Source organism: Tinamus guttatus, unplaced genomic scaffold, assembly GCF_059628265.1.
Source record: "Tinamus guttatus ecotype Peru unplaced genomic scaffold, ASM5962826v1 Tinamus_guttatus_pri_ptg000281l, whole genome shotgun sequence".
NCBI lineage: Eukaryota > Metazoa > Chordata > Aves > Tinamiformes > Tinamidae > Tinamus > Tinamus guttatus.
Genome location: NW_028288815.1, coordinates 712,478 through 734,869, shown reverse-complemented (window position 1 = coordinate 734,869; position 22,392 = coordinate 712,478). Strand labels below are relative to the sequence as shown.

The 22,392-nt window shown below is 38.1% G+C and overlaps 1 protein-coding gene across 3 annotated transcripts in view; it reads left to right on the top strand.

Annotated features, from left to right (window-relative positions):
* The first annotated feature begins 4,528 nt into the window (after positions 1–4,528).
* The window catches only part of TPP2 (tripeptidyl peptidase 2), a 48,945-nt gene continuing 31,081 nt past the window's right edge, over positions 4,529–22,392 (top strand). For all 3 annotated transcript variants that reach the window (XM_088527335.1, XM_088527334.1, XM_088527336.1), the window contains exons 1-13: positions 4,529–4,711; positions 9,870–9,998; positions 11,177–11,272; positions 11,677–11,781; positions 12,415–12,539; positions 13,273–13,436; positions 14,465–14,619; positions 15,559–15,635; positions 16,107–16,234; positions 17,983–18,082; positions 20,063–20,211; positions 20,363–20,478; positions 21,792–21,960. In XM_088527335.1, the coding sequence (XP_088383461.1) occupies positions 4,550–4,711; positions 9,870–9,998; positions 11,177–11,272; positions 11,677–11,781; positions 12,415–12,539; positions 13,273–13,436; positions 14,465–14,619; positions 15,559–15,635; positions 16,107–16,234; positions 17,983–18,082; positions 20,063–20,211; positions 20,363–20,478; positions 21,792–21,960 (1,675 nt within the window). In that variant the 5' untranslated portion in view covers positions 4,529–4,549. The remainder of the gene's footprint in view (positions 4,712–9,869; positions 9,999–11,176; positions 11,273–11,676; positions 11,782–12,414; positions 12,540–13,272; positions 13,437–14,464; positions 14,620–15,558; positions 15,636–16,106; positions 16,235–17,982; positions 18,083–20,062; positions 20,212–20,362; positions 20,479–21,791; positions 21,961–22,392) is intronic.

Here is a 22,392-nt window from a genome sequence, read left to right as displayed (position 1 = left end):
TAGACTATTTTTAACAATTTAGTAAATGAGAACATGGCCTAAAACCTTTAGCTGGGGCCCAAGAGTCTGTATACAGAGAATCATAGGAATTGATTAATTTTTCTTCAGATACCTCCCAAGGGCATATTTGAAATATGTTTATGTGGGATAATAATAAAAGCCAGTTGACTAATGATCTTGCTATCCCGTATTTAGCAAAGAATGAATATGGTTAAAAGACCCAAACTGATTAAAAAAAAAAAGAAAGAAAGAAATGAAAGCTGAGAATACAATGCTAGGAAGGAAAGAAGGGAAAGAGGAAAAAAATATCAAAAGTAAGATGGATATATAATTCTCTCTGTGAAGGACTGTTGAAGTGCTCACTGTGTAAGTCTGATACTTTTATTCATGCTGAAATAATCCACTCTAATCGCTGAACAAAAGTAGTAAAACTGAACTATGCCCCAAAATCTTTATCAACTAGAGACACAGAAAAGCTTCCAGGATTGTACACACTTGGGCACTTTCTGGATCACAGCACAGAGTCTAGTAACTAAAATCCAGATGGGCTGGCTGCCAGAGCGCACCCCAAACCCTCGGCCGAGTGACCAGGGCTCCTATGCAATGCCATAGCTCAACAGTCTGTTTAAGATAAAGCTGTGCTGCCCCTGCAAGGGATGACCCATCTCCACTTGTGCACCCCCGCACGCTTTCAGGACAAAACCAGCCCTGGAGCCTGTACCAGGCTCCTGGAAATGAATGTCTTCTGTGGGATAGTTTTCATCTAGATTTATTCCTTGATCTGGTCCATGATGCAGACACTCAAGCACAAGGGACTGTGGAAGGAGGAGAAGAGTGACTGGCCAAGGGCAGAGCCTGCAGGGAGTAGGGAAACCGGTCCTTCTGGAGGACCTGTGTTGACTCACACTTGCCTTGGACCAAGGAGAGGCCATGTGAGTGAACAGGTAGCCACATAAGCCAAAAGGATGTGGCAGGAATTAGGTACATCTTGACATTCATGTCTTTCAAGGATCAACTATCCCGAGAAAAAAATGGAAATTATATACCAGAGTAAATCCTTTCCCATAAAGCATGACGGAGAAGGAATTTTCACTGAACACCACAGTAATTAATGAACTCGCTCACATTACGGAAGTCCTTCTCCTTCCTAAGGCCATTTGGTCAAACATCTCAACTCCCAATCTCTCAGGCTCAGCACAGCTGGTGTCAACAACTGGGTTCCATTTTCTATGACCATGTCACCCTCTTCAAGGACCAACCACTACTTGGTAGAGCTGGGATCAACCTGACAAAATGGAGTAAAGGTATCGTTGCTAATAGTATGGCCAACCCAAAGGCGGCTGATCTTTAAGAGAAATAAGCAGCTATGGGGCTTTCATTGTATTCAAAGATTGCTGCAAATATTGTGCATCTTTGATAACCAGAGTCCCAAGTTGTGATAGTAGTTGCTTAACTTCTTCACCTTGGCTTAGCCCTGAGATTCAAATACAAACAGCTGAAATGGTCCTTAATAACGAGATGTGAATCTATACAGTACAGCAAATCTAGAGAGAAGCTAAGTCATTATTTTAATGATAAAACCATATTGACTCGAGAAACTACAACAAACTCTTCTTTTGGATTTTCAACATGGCAGCTTTGCTTTTGTCTTTATTTTTACTGGGCTAGTAACGGTATTACTCAGAACAAAATAAAGCTCTATTTACAACAGTTCAGAAACTTATATGCGTTAAAGTGCATCAGTGCTGATAGTGCATATTACCAGTAGGAGGAAATATATTGCAAAATCATAGCAATCTGTATATCTAATTAAGCATTAGAAATTCAAGAAGCTCAGAATTAAATGATCCTAAGTGGAAAACTAGTGCAAACTAGCAATGAGCTAGCGACCCACCTGGCAGCTAACCCGAGCGGGCAGCAGCCTGTGCTGCGCTGTGCTGTGTTACGCTGCAGGCAGAGCTTGGCCCTCAGGCCTGCCTGCCTTTAGGCTGCACATGTCCTTTGGCCACAGGATAAACGTAGGTGGCTAATCCTAATGGAGGAGCTCCCACTTGGTACTGGGGCTTGCAGCTCCTGCAGGTCCTTGTCTTTATCTTAAAGTGAAGCAGTGAGTTCTCGTGGGAATATCCTTTTGTTTGACAGTGGAAATGAGGAATAGAATTATTTTCTGCTAATAAGATCCTGTAAGAACTCTAAAAACCAAAATGCCAATGAACCTCTGCATGGATGGGATCTGTACCACATGCTGTCTTGTGCTGTGCCCTGACTGATGTCTGATGCTGCACCACTCAGAGTTCCTGGCATCTGATGGGACATAAGATTATCTATCCTTCTTGTGTAAGCTCCAATAAATGATATTTTAAGCTCTACCTTAAAGAGTCTGAGTGCCTTTCTAACTGGGATCATTATGAACATTAGCTCTGGCGCACAAATCACAGAATCCCAGAACAGTTGAGGTTGGAAGGAACCTCTAGAGATCATCTAGTCCAAACCCCTGCTCCAGCAGGGACACCCAAAGCACGTGGCACAGGGTGGCATCCAGGTGGGTTTGGAAGATCTCCAGAGAAGGAGACTCCACAGCCTCTCTGGACAGCCTGTTCCAGGGCTCTGTCACCCTAACAGGAAAGAAGTTCTTCCTCATATGGAGATGCTGTACACTCAAAAAATATTACCATCTGCAAATGCTCAGTAAGGTGTACGGTCACGCTTCCACATAGGCAATTGAACTAATACATAAGTTCTAAAGATTGCAACAGAAATTAGGTTTTCTTCCTTCTCTCAAAGTATTGCCCTAAAGTGCTTTAAAAGATGTTTGGGTTATTTTCCTCAAATTATGTGATTGCTCCTGCAAAGCCTCCCCTCCTACTTAGAAATGCACATCATATATATATTTCTACAATTAACATAACTGTTAATTAGAAATGTTTCTGTAGTATAATTCTGACACCATGCAACAGAAAAGAACAAAAACTTTCAGTAACAGATGTCTTTCCAGATTATAACATACAGATTGTTTATTAAAACATAGATGAAACATTTTGAGAATCCGATGTAGCTTAATGTCTCAAAATACACTAGAAATAGACATATTAGACTTTTGTTGATCTAAATGTGCTGCCAGAAATAAAAGCATCTCCCATTATGACATATGCATTAGCAATGACACACAAAAGGAAAACTCAACTCAATTTTTGAGTGATAAATTAGACATTGTGTGTGTGAATAATGGCCTTGTCAGAATAATTATCTCCCTTAAGTAAGAGCAAAGTTTTATGTTATTTTAGAAAATCTGAATATGGCCAACAGACCCCAGCAGTACTCTTGGAGATTCAAGCATATCATATCTAGACTTCAAAATGTAAAATTGTCACTCATGATTGAAAGCCAAACGGGGAAGCAGATTGAGTTCGTGCAGCAAGTACTGCACAGCTTTGACTTTTCTTTTCTTTTCTTTTCTTTTCTTTTCTTTTCTTTTCTTTTCTTTTCTTTTCTTTTCTTTTCTTTTTTTTCTTTTCTCTTTTTTTCTTTTCTTTTCTTTTATGTGTTTTTAACTGTCTGCTCATCACGTTATCTTTGATAATTTAACTGTATAAAAGTGCTCGAGACCTCTAAAAACCATTTATGGGTAAGAGGTGGCAATGATAGGCAAAAAAAGAGGAAACTGCATGACGTACCACTGTTGATATTAAAAAAAAAAAAAAAGCCACCAAGATGGAACTAATGCCTGATTTAGTTGCAGGAAGATTAATTAAGTCTGACACACATCCAGTAATAAAGAAATCTCACCGGACAAAGGAAACAAAGAAGCATCAGACAAATGGAAAAGAAGTCTCAAAAGCCCTTCCTTCGCCTTGCAGACAATGATGAACAGATAACACGTCCATCCACACAAATTTATTCTCCTCAGAACCTCTCTGAACATAAACTTGCCCAAGGAAAGTACACTGATGCTGAAGCAGCCAACAGGGAACAGCACCTTTACTGCCAGCTTGTTTATTACTAAAGTTGTGAGTCACCCCCTAAGAACAAAATTAAAAAAAAAAAACTTTTGTTTTCTGAGATTCTAGAGTTCAGTTTTTGCTTGCAAACTTTTCTGCAGCCGAGAGGTCTGCTTAGAACTGAAGAGCCCGGCAGTTGTGCGGGCGTCAAGCGCACCCCGACGCGCTGTGAACACCACGCAGCTCCCGCCGTAACGGCGGTAACGGGGCGGCGGGTGGGAGGGGCAGTTAAAGCACATAAGGTGTTTTTCTCGTGCACACGAACCAGCCGAAGAGGCGGTATTTGGATATTTACATTCTGTATTTTATTTTATTTATTTCATTTCCGTCCCCGCGCCCCATCACCACGGCTCCCCGCGCGATGGCGGCGGCGGGAGCCGCCCCCCCTGCCCGGCCCCGCCTCCCTCCCGCCCGCTCCGTCTTTCCCATTGGCCGCCGCAGCCGCGCGCGGCGCCGGGGGTAGTCCCCCACCGCGCGCATGCGCCGCGCGCCGCTCTGCCACCTCCCCGCGCTCAGTGGCGGCGCGCGCGGCCCGGCTTGGCGCTCGCATCATGGCGGCCGCCGTGGAGGAGCCGTTCCCGTTCCAGGGCCTCCTGCCCAAGAAGGAGACCGGCGCCGCCGCCTTTCTCGCTCGATACCCCGACTTCGATGGCCGGGGGGTGCTGCTGGCCGTGCTGGACACCGGCGTGGACCCGGGCGCGCCGGGCATGCAGGTAACGGGCGGGCGCGTGCGGGAGGCGCCGCCTCGGGGCAGCGGCCCCTGAGTCACGGCCGGGAGCGGCGCCGCGAGGCGCTTTCTGCTGCCGCCGCTCCTGGTGCGTTTTCCCCTGTGTGTTTTTGTGCGTTTGGTTGTTTTTCCTTTCCAAGTGTTCATCCCTGTGCTGCCTTAGCACGAGCTTCGCGGAGGTTCGTTGTGAGAGAGCAGAAAAAACGCTGTCGTCCCCGTTGTTTATGCGAGGATTCTCCCTTTGCGCCTTTCCCGGCGCTCGCAGAGCCCTTGGTCTCCTCAGCCGCCTTCTGCAGAACGGGCTCTTCGAAGATTGCTGTCTGTTTTTCCTAAACGTTAGGTTTTATTTTATTTTATTTTATTGCTCTTTTGTTTGTTTTTCCTTCTCCTCGGGGGTAGCAAGCTGCTTTGAACAGCTGCATAAATGTCTTCTGTGCAAAGTGCATTTCAAGCAAACTTTGCGAGCCTTTTGATCTCACTGTTATTTTCTTGCTTTGTATTGCAGCCACGTTCAGATTTGAGTGTGCTGGCACCATGTTTGTCATTATGGTCTTGATCTCAGGTTTTGTAAAATTCGGTGTAAGTGATTTTTAGTTCTGGAATTTTGCATGGGTTGTTTTTGGTGTTTTTTTTAAAGGTATTTGTAACAATATACATTTATATGGCGTTTTATGTCACTATTGCTTCTAATTTCTTGTCAGCACATATTTTTTGTCAGAGACTTCAGAGTTGTATGCACCGTATATAGAAGTTGCATCATTTATTTAAATGGGGCCTGTAGTATCTGTGGGCTTTTTGTTTGGTTGGTTGGTTTTTTGGTATTAGTGCAGATTTGATTCCTCCATGATTTAGTCCAGGGACCTAACTTCAATTTTTTAGTTCAGTCTTCTGAAGTGACTCATTATGGCATTTGGGTAGATGAAAAGACAAAGGAAAGGACAGATAGTGGGAAGGTGGGACTGGGTACCTTTAATTTAGATTCAGTTAAACTGATGAGAAACTGGTTCCTGGCAGAAATAAAGCTATGGGTAAGGTAAAGATGAATAAGGAATGGAGATAGCAAGCAAGCAGACAGGATAGTGTCATGGCAGACCAGACGTTAGTAAAAAGGCAGTTCAGAAGATAAGCGAGAAGTTCGTAATTCTGAAGGGATTCCTGTGTGAAAGCAATGAGGCTGAATCCCTAGAGGTTGCATACATGAGGAACAAAGAAAGCATGAGTTTGCATGATCAGGGCTGAGATTGTGAGGGCTCGTAGTCATCCTCTAGTATCCCTGTTTTCCTGAAGTGAAGGCTAAAATTTCAGGTAGAGGTGTAGGCATTTTATAGAGAACTTTGGAAAAAAGAAACTCACCTTGCCCTTGGTGAAAGTGAGTTTGAGGAGATGCTGGAAGAAACATATAAAATTAGTGTTTATGTGCTTTTTTCATGATTGCCCACCTACAAGGTGTTAAGCTAGCTTGTACATACATTTTCCTTCTGGATCTTTTGTGATAATGCTGTGTAGAGAAGCCCTCTCACCTTGCTTTCCACTGCACCTGTTGATGCCGACGATGGTAAAGCTGGCTGGTCTGCTTTTGGCATGCTAATTTCTTCCCCTCCCAGCCCTTTTGGAGAACATGTATCCTGACTGCTGGTCATGGCTCTTAATGAAATTCCTCATTCAGGCATGTGTCCTGAGGAATTGCTATGTAGGCAAGTATTTTTTAATTGAGAGATTTGGTTGTGCAAGTATTGTTTTTCTTCATCCCCACCCTGCCCTTTTTCTGTTGATGCTGTTCATTGCCTACTGTATTTCAAGACAAACAAGTTGGTAGTTCTGCTTCTTTCAGTCTGACACTTTTTGTGTGTGTGTGTGTGAATCGCCTTTTAAGATTTCAATAACTTTTAACTTTTATTTTTCTGAAGAAGCCTTTTAGCAGTAGCAGTTATGTTAATTTCACTTGCTTTTAACACTGAGTAAAAAAGGCTTTTGTTGCTTGACAGTTATTTTGTGATGACTGGCTATCAGCAAGGCATTAATGAACTTTTTCTCTTGTTGCTGCAATAGTCATCAGTTAAAATCAATGATATCGTATATGCCGAGTATGCTTAAGTGTGTCTGGTTTTGCCTTTTTAGTTCAGTTTTCCAGTGGTTTAGAGTGTCTCATATAGTGATTCTCTCCTGCTTCTAAAGGTCAGCTGGCACAGTTCTACAGGTAGATTATTTTGAAGTATTTAATTTACTAACAGTCAGAGGTAATGTGAAAGCATGTCTTTCTGAAACTTCCCACTAAAATGTACAAAACTTCAAATGGTTTTGATTTATAAACTGATAGTGTGTTATTTTTCCACATGACTGTACACAAGCCATGATATTAAATGTAGAATTGTTGTTTTTTAAATCAATACTCTATAAAATATTTTCAGTATATAGGAGTTCTTTTTTTTTCTAAAGTTAATGTTAAAGCATACTTTTTGACTATAACAAATTCATTAATTATATTAGTGGGATAAGACAATTTATAATTAATAATACTTAATTCTCCCCATGTCCCTCAGAATTACAGGATTTGAAAGGGGAGAGAGGACAAAAAACAAAACAGTTGAACTCTTTAAATTTCATTGTAGTGTTACTGTTGGTGGGCAATGTGCCATACAGCTACATTTGGCACCAGGAACCCTATCACTGACTTTGCTCTGAAGGGCCATGGGTCTGGCTGGGTCACTGCCATTAGGATATGAACCTTAGACCTTTGCACCTGGAACTCTGCAGTTTCTCGTGTCTGTCCTGAAACGTGAGGATTTCTTGTTTGGGGTTGCACAAACTCATATGCACGTGCGGACCTGCTCTGCAGCTAGAGGGTGAGGAGCTGTGCGGTCTGGGAGGTGCACCGAGAATTTGTGGCCAGGCAGCAACATGTAAAACTACCCAAGTTCACTGGAGCATCAATCTGTGTTCTGGCCACCTGTTGTGTTATGACTTGCAAGTGTCAGAGAGGCAGTCTTGGGTTACAGCTTTTTTTTTTTTTTTTTTTTTTTTGTGTGCTCAATCACTGATTAATCTACCTTGTTTAGAGGTGAACTGAAAAATGTTCAATCCCGATAACCTTGGGTTGAGCTTGCAGATGAGTTGTTGGTGGAAACATCTTTTAGGCATAACTTCTGTTCAAGGCCACCTGGTGACTTCTCTGTGAGTGGAGACTGGCATCTGAGGAGATTAATTACAGATGCTAGAAAATTCTCTGGTGTAAATGCATATGCGTGGATTTTTCTCAAGTGAATTTTCCCGACTGCATAACTGTTGTTCAGTAACTGTATTACCAGATTGTTGCTTTAACAAATCTCCTAACTGAGCATGGATATCTGAACAGAGTTAACAGTACTGGTTTCTGCAATGAGAAGTGTTCCGTAGCAAACTTCTTCAAAGCAGTATTTCTTACTTTCGGGAAAATAAGAATCTGTGTCCTGCTTATAGCTATTGCAGTATTTTCTCTTTGTAGTTTTTTATATTTGTGTTTTTTCCCTAAATCTTGGAATTTTAAACCTTGGAGGTATTCATGCATATTTGCTGAGTTCAAGAAAAGCTTGACAATTGTTTTGTCTTTTTTGGCATCAGCAGAGTAAGCTTTATAAAATAATGTATTATGTTGTCTATTTTCTGTAGCTGAACTAATACTTTCAGAATACGATTTGAGCAAAACTACCTGCTGTGTGTTATTTGCAGCGTCAGCATTAATGTTAGGGCATAAAGACAAGAATACCAGACATTGAAATGCTAGAAAACAGCTACATTTGCAGTTTTTTTGAACAGGAATGTTTTTTGTTTGCTTTTTTTGTTTGTTTGCTTGATATTCAGTGTATTTTTTTTGTATAGGTTGTGTTGAAAAGATTGTGGGAAGCCAATTTGTGTTGCTCTTCAAGCATCTCCTACTGTTTAGGAAATGTAGTCTCTTTGCTAAGTAAGCTGATACGATATAACCCCAATGTGATGATAAGAAGAAAATAACATTGCATATTTTTTAATACATGTGCCAAGAGAGTCTTATGTTTTTGGTGATTGTGTGGAAGGTGCTTCTCTCCAAGAGACTTTTTTCTTCTGTTTCTTCTTTCTAGGACATTTTTAGTATGTTCCTTTGGGATTTCACTAGTTGTCATATATGTACCATGACATAAATGTAGCCTTGCAGTTTATATAACAGTTTTATTTGGCAGTTTAGATTACTATTACAGGATAATATTAAATTTCGGTGACATATTTGTCTTTTGGTGTGTTTCTTGTAGTTTGTTTTTTCCCTTAAATTCTTTTAAAATGATATGGTATGTCATTCTGCAAGATTGTGTGTTTTTTATTATTATTTTATTGTTTTCTTTCTCTTTTGAAGTCCTCTAATATGATTTATATTTCTCATTCTTGCCTTTAAAAATACTGTTATTGTCTGTGATTGGGAAGGTTCTTCCCAGTAGGCCAGTGACTGTTGTCAAGTCCATTTAGGGCTGTTTTTCATTCAATTTGAGGAGGTTTTAAAACTGCTCTTCCTAGACAGGTAGTTTTCCTGTCTTTTCACCTCTGTAGAAATATTCTATAGGAGTATTAGATGTGTATAACAGTAGCTGCTAACATTTTGCAGTTTAAAATTTGAAGCAGAATCCTCGTAATGAGAAAATAAGATAATGGTATTTTGTGTACCTTTTGACGTTTAAACTCAGTTAGAAGGCTCAAGCATGTAACTTTGTGCACTGCAGCAGCTTTCGTCTTTCTGGGATTTCGGCATCGTTACTGTGAAGTTTGGCTGGAGCAGTAGGATGAAAGCAATGCTGTAAATGTCTTGAAAGAAAACTAATTTTGCGAGTTTAGGAAAAACTTAACTAGACAGTCTAGTTCTAAATATGGGTTTCTGAGCTTTATTAATGTAACTTTTCTTTCTTTCTCTGATAAGTATATTTTAGAAATGACTTACTAGATTTATTTAAGGTGAGGAAGATATGCAAATTCATTTAAAAAATAATAACTTCAAATAGCTTTATATGCCCTTCAGTTAAAGGTAGGGTGCTTAAGAAAGTTGATTTCTTTGTTTTCCACAAAATGAAAAATTTCCTGGTTTGTATGTTGAAGAATATTCAACTGCATTTTCATTTCACAATATTCTGTGCTCATATTTTCAGATTACAACTCATGGGAAACCCAAGATAATTGATATAATTGATACAACAGGCAGTGGTGATGTAACTACATGTACTGTAGTAGAACCTAAAGATGGGGAAATTATTGGTCTTTCTGGAAGAACTTTAAAGGTAAGACCCTATTTAGTGGCCACTGAGCATTTTTTTCCTCCAGCAACAGATTTAGTATCAATTTTTGATACACCTAGAGGTGTGCTTTTTTCTTTTCCCCTCTCCTTTTAACAAGAACCTATCCAAACCTAATTCAGCATTCCCTTGTCTTCAAGCAGGTTGCTCAGTTTAATTGATTTCTTTTACTTTTCATATGTCTGTACTTTGCAGGTTCTTTAGACCAAATTATGTAGCTACCGAGCTTTGTTGAAGACTCAGTAATCATTTAATTTGATGCTCTTTTATTTAAATTAGCTTCTGATATAGTTTTCAAAGTTGTTGGAAGAAAGCAGGCTAACTTAAAAAGGTCTAAAGGCACATTTCTGAATGTGCTGGAATATTTTACGTTTGTGTGAATTACGGCAGGAATCATTCCGTTGAAGTCACGGAAAATAGTTGTGGAGACTGAAGAGACTGTAAGATACAGATATCTTAGGTGTGTTTACTCTCACTCTTAATAGAATAAGAAGAGAAATTTTAGAAAGCACATCCTGAAACCTTTTGGAGGCTTCAGCTGCACAGGACTGTTGATATTACTGCCAGGTTCTCATTTGGGTGCTCATGTTAATGAAATGTTGAGAGAGCATCAACTCTTGGATCTTTCCATGCTACAACGTTTTCTGAATTTTGTTGTGGATGATTGTAAAGATGAATCTTTAGCTCCTTTTTTCCTATTGCTGTTAGCACTAGTGGATCTGATCTTCTGAGAACCAAACCTGCAACAAGAATGAAGTTGAACATTTGGATGTTTATCAGTGGCTAACCATAAGATTCTTCCTTCCCTGTTACCCCCCTGCTCCTCTGCGCCCCTTTCCTTCCCCCGCCCCCCCAAAGTCTCATTTCACTTATAATACTGTTTCCTGCCATCTTTACTCAGAAAGGTCTCAAGTGAGGCTGTATGTTTCCAGAGCAGGAGGGACAACAAATGCTTCAAGACATTCAGCTGCAGTGCCACATGAACTGAGAGTGATTCTTTAGTGACAGAGTTGCAACTGCTGTATCATGTTGTTAAAAGTTAGTGTAGTAATTACTGTCATAGAGCTATGTAATTAAATAATGGTATTTGCAAGTTTCGTGGTGTGGGGATTTTTTTTTTTTTTGAGGAAATTAATTAACTAGTTTCTGAATATATTCTCTAGATTCCATCAACCTGGATAAATCCTTCAGGAAAATATCATATTGGCATTAAAAATGGCTATGACATCTATCCTAAAGCTCTTAAAGAGAGGATTCAGGTAATGAATTGTACTTTGCCTATGGCGTATTTATTTTAGTTCAGGGTTATTTGTTTTGTTTGTTTTTCTTTGTCTTGGAGAGGTGGGGTTAAAAAACGTATGTGTGTGACTTGCTAACGTATGTAGGCTACTGGCCAGAGCTCTGGAGCCATTATTTGATTTTGTATAGCTTGGTGTAAGAAATATGTATTTTCATAACTTCAGAATTTCAGGAGGTGAGAGCGTGCAGTGGTACATTGCTGCAAAAATTCTTTAATGATACTGGTTGCTCTTTTGTGTGTAACAGTTGTTTTGTGTTATGCTTTATAGTCGCTGTGTAATTAGAATTTTGAAATGATTTCGTAATCCTCATATACGGACAAATGTTTTTCACCTTACTGAGGAACTTTGGTTTTGTGCTACAGAAGGAGCGCAAGGAAAAACTCTGGGATCCTGTTCACAGGCTGGCTCTGGCAGAGGCCTGTAGGAAACAAGAAGAATTTGATGCTGTCCACAGCTCTCCCTCCCAAGTTGGTATAATTCTAAATAAACATCACAGCAAGTAACTTAACAAGCTTAAAGTACTTCATTGGATGAGTCATGGAAAGATGGTTATGACTACTTTGGCAGATAATTTTGACTGTATCTGCTTTTTGATTAAAACATCTTAATATGGATGCTTACCTGGTTTATTTCATGTTGGTAACATGCTCAACTTGCTACTGAGTATGAAAATGGTATTGTATGTAATACTTAGTATATATTTTCAGTAAGTTTTATTTTTAATGTGCTTAGTTTTGAAGTTATTGCTATGCTCAGTTTAGAAATTAAGGAAAACTATCTTTTTTTTTTGTAAATAAGTCTAACTTCAACAAATTATTTAAGGTACTTCCATATCACTTGCCAATCAGTGTAAAAATGTAAGGGCCTTAAGACTTCCATTTCAGAAATAGTTATACATAATAGGCCAAGAATAAGTTCTGCACTATTTAAAACCATTCAGCTTCTAGACTTTTATGTATTCTGTAATAATTTTAACTGTTGATGGAGTAATGTAACAATTGTATATTATCTGTAAGGAATATGACTCATAGTGGTAGTAACTTATACTCACCTGATGATAGTTTTAGAAATACTCTAACTGTATTTTATTGCCTTACTAGGTAAATAAATTAATAAAGGAGGAACTTCAAAATCAAGTAGAACTGTTGAATTCTTTTGAGAAAAAGTATAGTGACCCTGGTCCTGTCTATGATTGTCTAGTATGGAATGATGGTGAAACCTGGAGGTAAATGCCCAAACCTGTTTAAAATGTTATTTTACACATAAAAATATCAGTTTGCTTCCAGAAGCATGTTCATTTTTATATCTACCTTTTATATCTACCAAGCAAAAAATATTTGAGAGAACTACTAAAATAATTGTGCTGTATCATTTGAACTCTATGAAAGAAAGAACCTGAAGGAAGATGGGGTACAGTGATGTCTTGGAGACTTCACTGAGAGGGGTGAAGAAAACGTATAGAGAAAAAGAATATAATGTAAAATGTAAGCTTGTGGGTTTTTTAAATTTTTCCTGAAGCAAAAAGTAAAATCTCTTTTATTATCTACCAGTGGTGGGGGGAAAGTAAAGGAAGAAGCCTTTATTTGCACTAAGTTCGAGAAGTAATGTGATAAAATTATCATTCATAAATCATGCAAAACAGTTGTTGAGACTTAGCATGTTAGAATAGCAACACTGCTGCTAGCTTTAGTACGAACTTCTTCCCTGAGGAAATTGCCTGGATTTTCTTATACTTGCTTTACAAAGACAGATTTATTTAAGTTTAGTGGTGTTTGAGAAGTAGTTTATTTAGAGGTTTCTGTAACTGTAGAAGTTTAAAAATACTGCTTGATTTACAGAAGTAAGACATAAACACAAAACCAGGTCTTTTGAGACCTTTATCGTTCTTCTGTGTGTGGAAAAAATAGTTAGAAGTTGTTACTTTTCTTTTCCTTTTTTTTTTTTTTTTTTGTCAACAGAGCCTGCATAGATACAAGTGAGAGTGGTGATTTAACTAGCTGTACAGTGTTGAGAACCTACAAAGAGGCTCAGGAATATGGATCTTTTGGAACATCTGAGATGCTGAATTACTCTGTCAATATATATGATGATGGGAACCTTCTTTCCATTGTGACAAGTGGAGGTAAATGAAATTCATTTCAACAAAATTTACTATTTGGCATGTATCCTGAGAAGCAGCTGCCCAAATAGTGTATTGGGGCATGATTCTGGTGCCTGGGATGGCCCAAGGCAATTTGTTTATACAGCGATTGTCAGTATGGCATTAAAGGCCAATATACACATTTCCTAGTAGTCACTATGGGTTATACACTTACTTAGTGACGAAACTTACTTGCATTTTTGCTGGAAATATTGTGAGCTTTGTGTGTGCATATGCATATATAGATAGTATATTTTTCTTTTGCTGATGTTACTCTTGCAGATGCTCCTTCTTTCAAAGTGTATGTGGGTTGTTTTTTTTTTTTGTTCGTTTGTTTTGTTTTAATTTTAACAATCATTTTTCAAATGATTGTAACAATCATTTTTCAAATGATTTAAATTTTTAGTTGTCCTTGGCAGCTTTTATGATTAGAAGGTGATTTATGGACATCTTAAGACATCCATGAACAAAAGGGAGTTCGCTCTTTTGATTTATCTAAGCTTTCTTACGATGGCTGGTGTCACTGTAGCTGTAGGTGCAACAAGCCTAATCATGTTTGTGTGTCTATATATAATCACTTTTTATTTTGGAAGCAGAGAGTTCAGATGGTATGTCTTTGATAAAGAACACTCTTGATTTCTTATGAAATATCCATATTTCAGAAATATGAAAAAGTCTTCTAATTCCTAAATTGATAGTGTATGATGGTACGCTTTTTTGATTCATTCTACCATGCGGTTTTATTTTTGAACATTTAGTGTCAGGGAGGTCTTATTTATTGTTTTTCCTCCTTGTTCCCTTCCCAGCTATTCTGTTTTGTAAACTGCTCTTGCTCGATGGCTTTTTGTTTACACAAATGCTCTACTGTACTAAAACAAAGTGATCTTGAAATCTGGGCTTCATTTATATACTGGTTGCTCAATAAATGAAAATGATTTGATCTGTATTGTATTAAATTAGTATAAAAGAAGCTTGCTAAGCATATAGCAATGTGTGTTTTGTTTGTTCAGGAGCCCATGGAACACACGTGGCTAGTATAGCAGCTGGATATTTTCCAGAGGAACCTGAACGAAATGGTGTGGCTCCTGGAGCTCAAATTCTCGCCATCAAGATTGGAGATACAAGACTAAGTACAATGGAAACTGGCACTGGTCTAATAAGAGCTGTGAGTATTTCACTAAATAGTTAATCTACTGTTTTCACAGTAGATTATTCTGGATCATTTTCTGCTCTTGTTCCTTGTCTTTTTTATGTAGTTTTGGAATATGCTCCACTCTTAAAACTGTAGTACCTTTTCAAGCATTGCTAGTGCTTTGCTATAAAAGGCTTCTTTTGCGGAGAGGTCTAATGAGGCTTTTCAGACTGATAGAACTTCAGGGTTTCTGCTAGCTTAACATGTGGGCTAAATGACTTGTATGGTTATTTTACTTTCCTTATTCTGTGCTGTCAGTATACTTTTTATAGTTACTTAGGTAATTATAGAATAGATAAATATTGAATATTTAAATAAATCTGGAATAGAGGCCAACATCTAACGATGTTGCTAAGTTGATTTTTCAGCATATTAAGAGGGAGGGAAATGCCATTCCGATCAGTGAAGGGCTCAAGAACTCTGCCACATAGCAAGTGAATGAGGAAAGTTTTACACAGTAAAAGGAGCAGAAAATAGAAAATTATATTTGTGATCCATAAAAAGATCTTGCTATGGTAACACAAATATGTATGATAGTGTCTTCATGACTGTTTTGAATCTGACCAAACTGCCTATTAAAGGGGAGTTTTGTGTTATTGAGGACAGGCATTTGAAACAAATTTAATGATCTCTGATTTTTCTCTTAGGTTAATGTCTTAATTTATAATCTAGAACATGGCAAGCTGATAAGCTGTTTGGGAACTCGGGCTTTGTTCTGTTTGGTGGTCACTAGGAAAATACCATCTAGATAAAGGTTTTAATTTACTTGTGTGTTTGGTAAAATCCGGGGAAACTTGTGCCTTGTCCTTTGTGTGATTGTAGCAGATGTTCTGTGATTTTTTTTTTTTTTTTATATATAAGTGACTTATCCTATGACTAGTGTGCATTTTGGCTTTTTTTCAACTTTACCAGATGATAGAAGCAATAAAATATAAATGTGATCTTGTCAACTATAGCTATGGAGAAGCAACACATTGGCCAAATTCTGGGTGAGTGTTACTGTGGTTAATATAAGCTATTTTAATATTAAACTGTAATTAAATCTTTTTGCATAAATAGAAGTAAGAAAATAATTAAGGCCAGGCCAAAATATTCATAGATATTAAAATGTCACAGTTTAATTTGCATTTTAAAATATATCTTTAACCTGTTGAAATTGACGGTAATTTACAATGCTTTTTTTTTTTTTTTTTTAGAATATTAAGCAAGAATTCTTTTAGTTAGAATACTACATAATCTGAAGGACTTAATTTCCCTATGTGATCATTGCTGCTCTTTAGAAGCTATATTTTGTGGTCAGGTTAAGTATTGGCAATGCTAGGTGTGGGAAGTGGAATGGATAATGTTCCATATGCTCTGACTGGGCACAGCTTCTGCTGGAACTGGGAGTTTTGCCCCGATGTCTGTGGGAGGCAAGCAGCATTGTTGATTAAATGAATTATTTTCCTCTTTTTCTTTAGGAGAATTTGTGAAGTAATTAATGAAGCTGTGTGGAAACACAACGTAATCTATGTTTCAAGTGCAGGCAATAATGGCCCTTGTCTTTCTACAGTAGGATGTCCTGGTGGTACTACATCTAGTGTAATAGGTAAATAACTTGTTTTGGAAAAAAAAAAATACTTAGATTCACAGTATTCAACTGCTATCTCTTTAAGTTGTGTCTTGGTGTTACATGCTGGAGATCAAAGCAATTGTTAATCAAGGTGTTTTTTTTCAAGACTTATTAGGCAACAAGGTTAATTCCCTGGAAAGCACTTACTGTATGTTTAGGTGTAGAAGCTGAGATTGTTATCTAACAATCCACAGAATTACCTGTGGAGAAAAGAGAGGTGGCATATGTAGGCGGTCTTAATTTGCTGTGACACTGTATAAAATTTGTAAAATAAATCTTACTCAAAGATAATTCTAGTTAACATAACTGTGTAAGTGTGCAATTTCTTTCAGATGATGGTTAATAAATGCAACTTGGAAATTAAGCTTAAAATTTATGATATTTATCTCATATAAAATCATAAAGAAAACCTAAAATGCTAATTCTGTCAATTTAGGGCAATCTAAATTGTTTTCTCTCTAGGTTTCATGGTGAAACCTAGTTTTATAGCCTGAGTAGAAGATATTCCCATTATACTCCCTGGAGATGTCTCTGAGGGAACTATTCTTTAAGCTATGGTGCCATGTCAGTGCAAATGTATTACTGGGGTAAGAATTAGTACTTCTGATAAGCAGTATGTGTTTTTGTTGTTTCAGTGAAAGATTGACATACAAGAGTTTAAAAAATGTTTAGCACTTAGGGTTAATTTTCCTATTTTTTGTATAAATTCTCTGTTTCCACTGTAAGAATTTTGTTTACTACAGAAATCCTCAGGCTGGCACTGCAGCCTGTACACTGGAAGGCCTGAGAGAGACTATTTCAGGGTAACTAATAGAACTAACAGTGATTACTTTCTGAAAGTTAATTTGCAATTACTCTGTCGGTGAGTGAGATTGGGGGAACGGAACTGGAACTAACAGTCTCTTTTTAAGGTCTGCATTGGCCTCATTCTGGCAATGCAGCTGCCCTGTTAACTCAGCAGACTCATTGTATTACTCCAGAGACTGGGTTTCTTTATCATCCCCTCTCTGAATAAAATAGCTTTACCCTGTCTTCCACCTGGAGTGAACCAGGTAGTTTTCTTTGAGGGGAAAACCAAAATACAGTTGACAGGTTACCTTAGTTCAGCCAGGCAGTTTGGCCCAAGTTTGGTTCACCCCCTGTGCATGGTAGCATAAGGGCATGAGACTTTCCCCTGTAGAGTCGGCAGTGCACGTCCTTGGCATTATGCTCCAAAGCCACAGCTCTAGCAGCTTTGGCAGAGTCATTTTCATTCTTGGGGCACTTTGGAGTAATGACTCCCTCATCACGATAGCGTTTGAGCTGAATGAATGTGGCCATCTGCTCCAGATGGTATAGCTCTGAGCCACGTGAACATGAGCCAATTTAAACTGATTGCTTTGAGGTGAGGGTGGTGTAGTTTGTAACAGCCTCAACTAAGCCAAAATACTCTTTCAAAAAAAAAAAGTATAAAAATAATCTGTGCTGGCAGGGAATGTGTAATACCCCAGCTAAAATGAAGCTTTAAAAGCTTTAATTCATGGTAGCCCTATTGTATGATACTAAAATATCATAAAATTAAACAGAGAATGTATTAATATATTAATTATTATTGTTACTGTATGGCATGCTGCATTAATCTTTGCTTTAAAAGAAGATGACTGAGGTAGAAAATTGTGTGTATTTGTCCATTGTAAAGGTGAAGAATTTCTTCCACAATTACTTAAAAACACTTTTTTTTGTAGGTGTTGGTGCCTATGTATCACCAGATATGATGGTTGCTGAATATTCTTTGAGAGAAAAACTGCCAGCAAATCAATATACTTGGTCATCTAGAGGACCTAGGTAGGCTGTTCTAAAAAAGAACATACACTTTAGTTTTGCAGTCAGATTACATGATTCAAAGTCTAAAAATCGGTCATCAATATGGAAAAATAGTTTTCTTTCCATGGGAGGAGCTGAAGTAGCCTGTTGGTCTTGGAGTATCTTTGTTTTATAGAGCTCTTGGGGGAGAGGAAATAACCACTGAATTGCTTCGTCACGACCTATACCTTTCAGAGAAATGCATTTGAGTGAAAACCTAATCTCTAATGGTTTTCTCAGCAGAGACAAAAGTTGTTGAAACTAATGTTTATTTTCTTTGGGAACTTTTTGTACAAATGTATATTTTAAGAGTCTTCAGTACCTTTTGTTTCAAAAAGTGAGTGGTAAACATAAGCATTCCGTTCCTGTTGATCATAAGAAATACTGTTATGATTTTCAAGATTGGCTTCAGTGACATAGCTATCATGCCACAATCTGTTTGAGCTAGTGGAGGTGAGTAGGGAGAATTGCAAAAAGAGAAAAATTGTCACACTATGAAAGATCACAAACATTAGGAAAAGCACACTTGCGAACAGTGAAAATTTGGGCTTTTATTTCATGTCCTGTCTCAGAGACAGTAATATCATAGTTGAGAGGAGGAAAAAAAAAAAACATTCCTTCCTGAGTTCTTATCTGTGTTTATAATTTTAAATTGTCCTTGTAAATCATGAATCATGTATATATACTTTTAAAAAGTAAGTTAGCCTATATTTTACTGAGGAAAGCAAAAATAGAAACTATAATTGGTCCTTGATTTATCGGCTGGTTGCACAGCATCTGCCTCCCTAATAGCATTTCTCTTTGAGGTGATCTATCAGTGTCTGCATATTGACAGGCAGATACATTGCTCCAAGAACCTTACTGTGCAACATCATCATGGTCCACATACAGAAATGTGGCTGTCTCCCTCAACCTCAGAACAGAAGGGCTTCTTGGTTATTCAAAAGTTTGATTATTCTGCTCCAAAGCAGATCTGTGAAAGATCAATCTACTTTGGAGCAGGAGACCTTTCTCCTACAGCGTGAAATTGACTGTTTATGAACGGAAAGGCCCAAATCTGGCCAAAGGAGGTTTCCCCTTGCATTAGTGTGTTGTGCACAGGTGGCTGTGGGGTCCCTAAAGCTTTCCTGCAGTTTGCTTGGGATAGAGATTAGTCTCTCTGAGTAAACGCTGGAGCTTTTTGGGTAGATCTGCTCTGAACTGCTTAGCCAGAAGTATAATGGTTCAAAACCTGTTGTTTATACTGCTGTCATAAAATGGGTCTAAGCTCTGAATTGCAGAAGTGTGCAGACCGTACTTTGACTTAAGACTGAACTTAACTCCTACCCTAACAGCTTCATATGCTTAAGTCAAACAAATATACCCTGTTTCTCAGCAGGACTTCCTAGCTGAGGGGCAGCAGTGTGGTTGTTCAAGGGGTGTCTTTTTCTTCTCTCCAGAACAAGGGAGATAGGGCAAGTCTAGCTCTTAACAATAAAAATCTAAGTACATCTTTAACTGTGCCATACACATCCACTACTCTTTTGAATCTCTCCTTTTTTTCTCCTCCTTCCTGTTATTAACCTTACTTAAAAAATAATAAAGGCCAAGTAAACTCAAAGTCCTCAATTGTGTATTTAAGTGTGCCTAATAGGCTTGTTTGTATGCCTTTTTTGGTTCAGATCCCAGAAGATATTCTGACTAAACTGAAGCCTGATTGATATGTAAAAACTGTTTAAAAAGTTCAAAAGTATTGGAGTATTACTCCTCTAAAAGTTTAGAAAACAGGCATAGCTGATGATTAATGACATTTGAAGTTATCATTTAGTGGAATGCTTTCTTAGGAGTAAGGGATTTAATAAAATAACATACTCGAGAACATACATTTGGAAAGGTAGCTTTACTAACAGGTACAGTAGCACCTTCACTAAAAAGTGGGTAGGAGCAAATGCTTGATTTTTCAATAATTCTGTCTTTTACCAGCACTGATGGAGCTCTTGGAGTAAGTATCAGTGCACCGGGAGGTGCTATTGCTTCTGTCCCAAACTGGACTCTGCGAGGAACGCAGCTCATGAACGGCACGTCCATGTCTTCACCCAATGCCTGCGGGGGCATTGCGTTGGTGCTGTCAGGTAAGAATAGGCTTTAATATTAAATATTGCCGACTAGTGTGAAAGATACTGGTTTCTTTTTGTCAAATTAAGAAAAAAAAAGTTTGCTGTGATAACATAACTTTCTCGGGTTTTCTGTTGTCTTCAATTATAGCTTTATTTTTAATTTCAGGACTCAAAGCTAATGACATTCATTACACTGTTCATTCTGTCAGAAGAGCATTAGAAAATACTGCAGTGAAAGCTGAAAATATAGAAGTATTTGCACAAGGACATGGTATTATTCAGGTACTTGCTAACAGTGAAAACAGCCCACCAGAAAGTGCCGACTTCTGGATGAGTTAATTCAGCTTGTTCTTATGGCATTTGATCTTTAGATCTGATTCTGGGAAAACAAGGGAATGTAGTAGGAGGGGAGGAGGAATTAATGTTTCTTGTTGTTTTCCAGCTTCAGCATGGAATTACAATAGAATAAATTTGTTAACAAGCCATGTTCTCAGACTGACCAAAAAAGTGTATGGGTATATGAAGTAGGAGGGTGTTGGCGTCCGCATGTTCTATTTATTCTGTCAAAATCCAAAATCTTAGTGTCTAACTCTCTTTTTTATATTGTTACCAGAGAGAGATGATTATGTGAATAAGTGCTGGAGCTGTAATTTCTGGGGAATGAAGTTAGAGACACCCACTCTGGTTCAGAGTAGTACAGCTGAACTTCTATGAGGTCTTGGGTCTGGGCCTGCACTGCTAAGTCAGAGCTTTCATTGAATCTTGTGGATTTTTAAGTAGCTTGGAAATCTGTGTTTTGATCCTTTGTGTGATGAAAACCTGGACAATCTCCCTGTGCTTAAGTTTTGACTAATCAGTTTGCTCAGCCCTAAGCTCAGAGTTCTTAAGGTGCTTGGAATGAGTAGGTGATTTTTCTCTAAACTCATCTTTAACACTGAGTTTGTTGAAGAAGACAACAAAAGTGGCCATAGTAAATAGGAACATTGCCATAGAAAAATCATAAGATTGGTGTAATTTAATAGTCCAATTAAAACATTTACCATGACCTGGAGGATAGAGGCTGTTGGGTGTCCAGTTGTCTCAGAGAGTGGCCTAATCCTCTGTAGGGTTTTTGGAGTCAGTAGAAAGGAGGATGGCTGGACTTCTGTTTTTTTTTGGTTTTTTTTGTTTTTTTTTTAACAAAAAAAGAGTTTTCTGATTTTTATAATTGTTGCTCTTTTGCTTAAACTCAAAACAGGATGCTTAATAAGTTTTGCTGCAGATATGAGAAAGAGTCTCTGAGGCCATTAGTCTCTGAATTCATCTCTAAAAACTTCTGTTGTGCATCCTCTAATGAATGCATAGCAAAGGAGAGGTGTTATACGATGTTTTTAAATGGTCTTCAGTATTTTTGTGCTTTGTGCAGCAGCTGCAAACTGAAAGTGTTCACCTATGTCTTATACTTAGTATCATCGGAAGTAAGGTGCAGTTTCTATGGCTCAAATGACTTGTAAATTACCTTGCCGTTTATTGCTGTGCTTGCTTCATATAGAAGAATGTATATAAATGACTCTAAACCTGAAATTGGTTAATCTGGAGTATGTTCTTTCTAATAGGTTGATAAAGCCTATGACTACCTCATTCAGAACTCATCATTTGCAAGTAACATAGGCTATACAGTTACTGTTGGAAGCAACCGTGGAATCTACCTCAGAGATCCTGCCCAGATAACAGCACCTTCTGATCATGGGGTTGGCATAGAACCTGTGTTTCCTGAGAATACAGGTGGGAAAGGACTTGATTTGTATGAGGAAAAATCTTTAATTTTTTAATTGCAAAAGCTATTGTGATGAGAAATGATAGAACTTTTTAGAGAGAGAGGAGAGGTTTTCCAAGAAGAAAGTGTGCAGCTCTTCTAACTTCATTCATAAATGAAGGCACGTGGTTAAATGACTTTTCCATTCTAACCGCACATATTTAATTTTAGTACTTCTGTATTCTTGGTGACTCTCTCACTTCATGTTTTCTCTCACCAAACTAAAAATCATAGAATGATGGAATCTTAGAATGCTTAAGGTTGGAAGGGACCTGTAGAGGTCAAACTTTGTTCTGTAGAAGCTAAAATGAGATTGGAGGGGGGACAGAGGAAACATAAGAAAAAATATGTTTCACATATCACAAAATTTTAGAACTTCTCTTTTTTTGTATGACAATGTG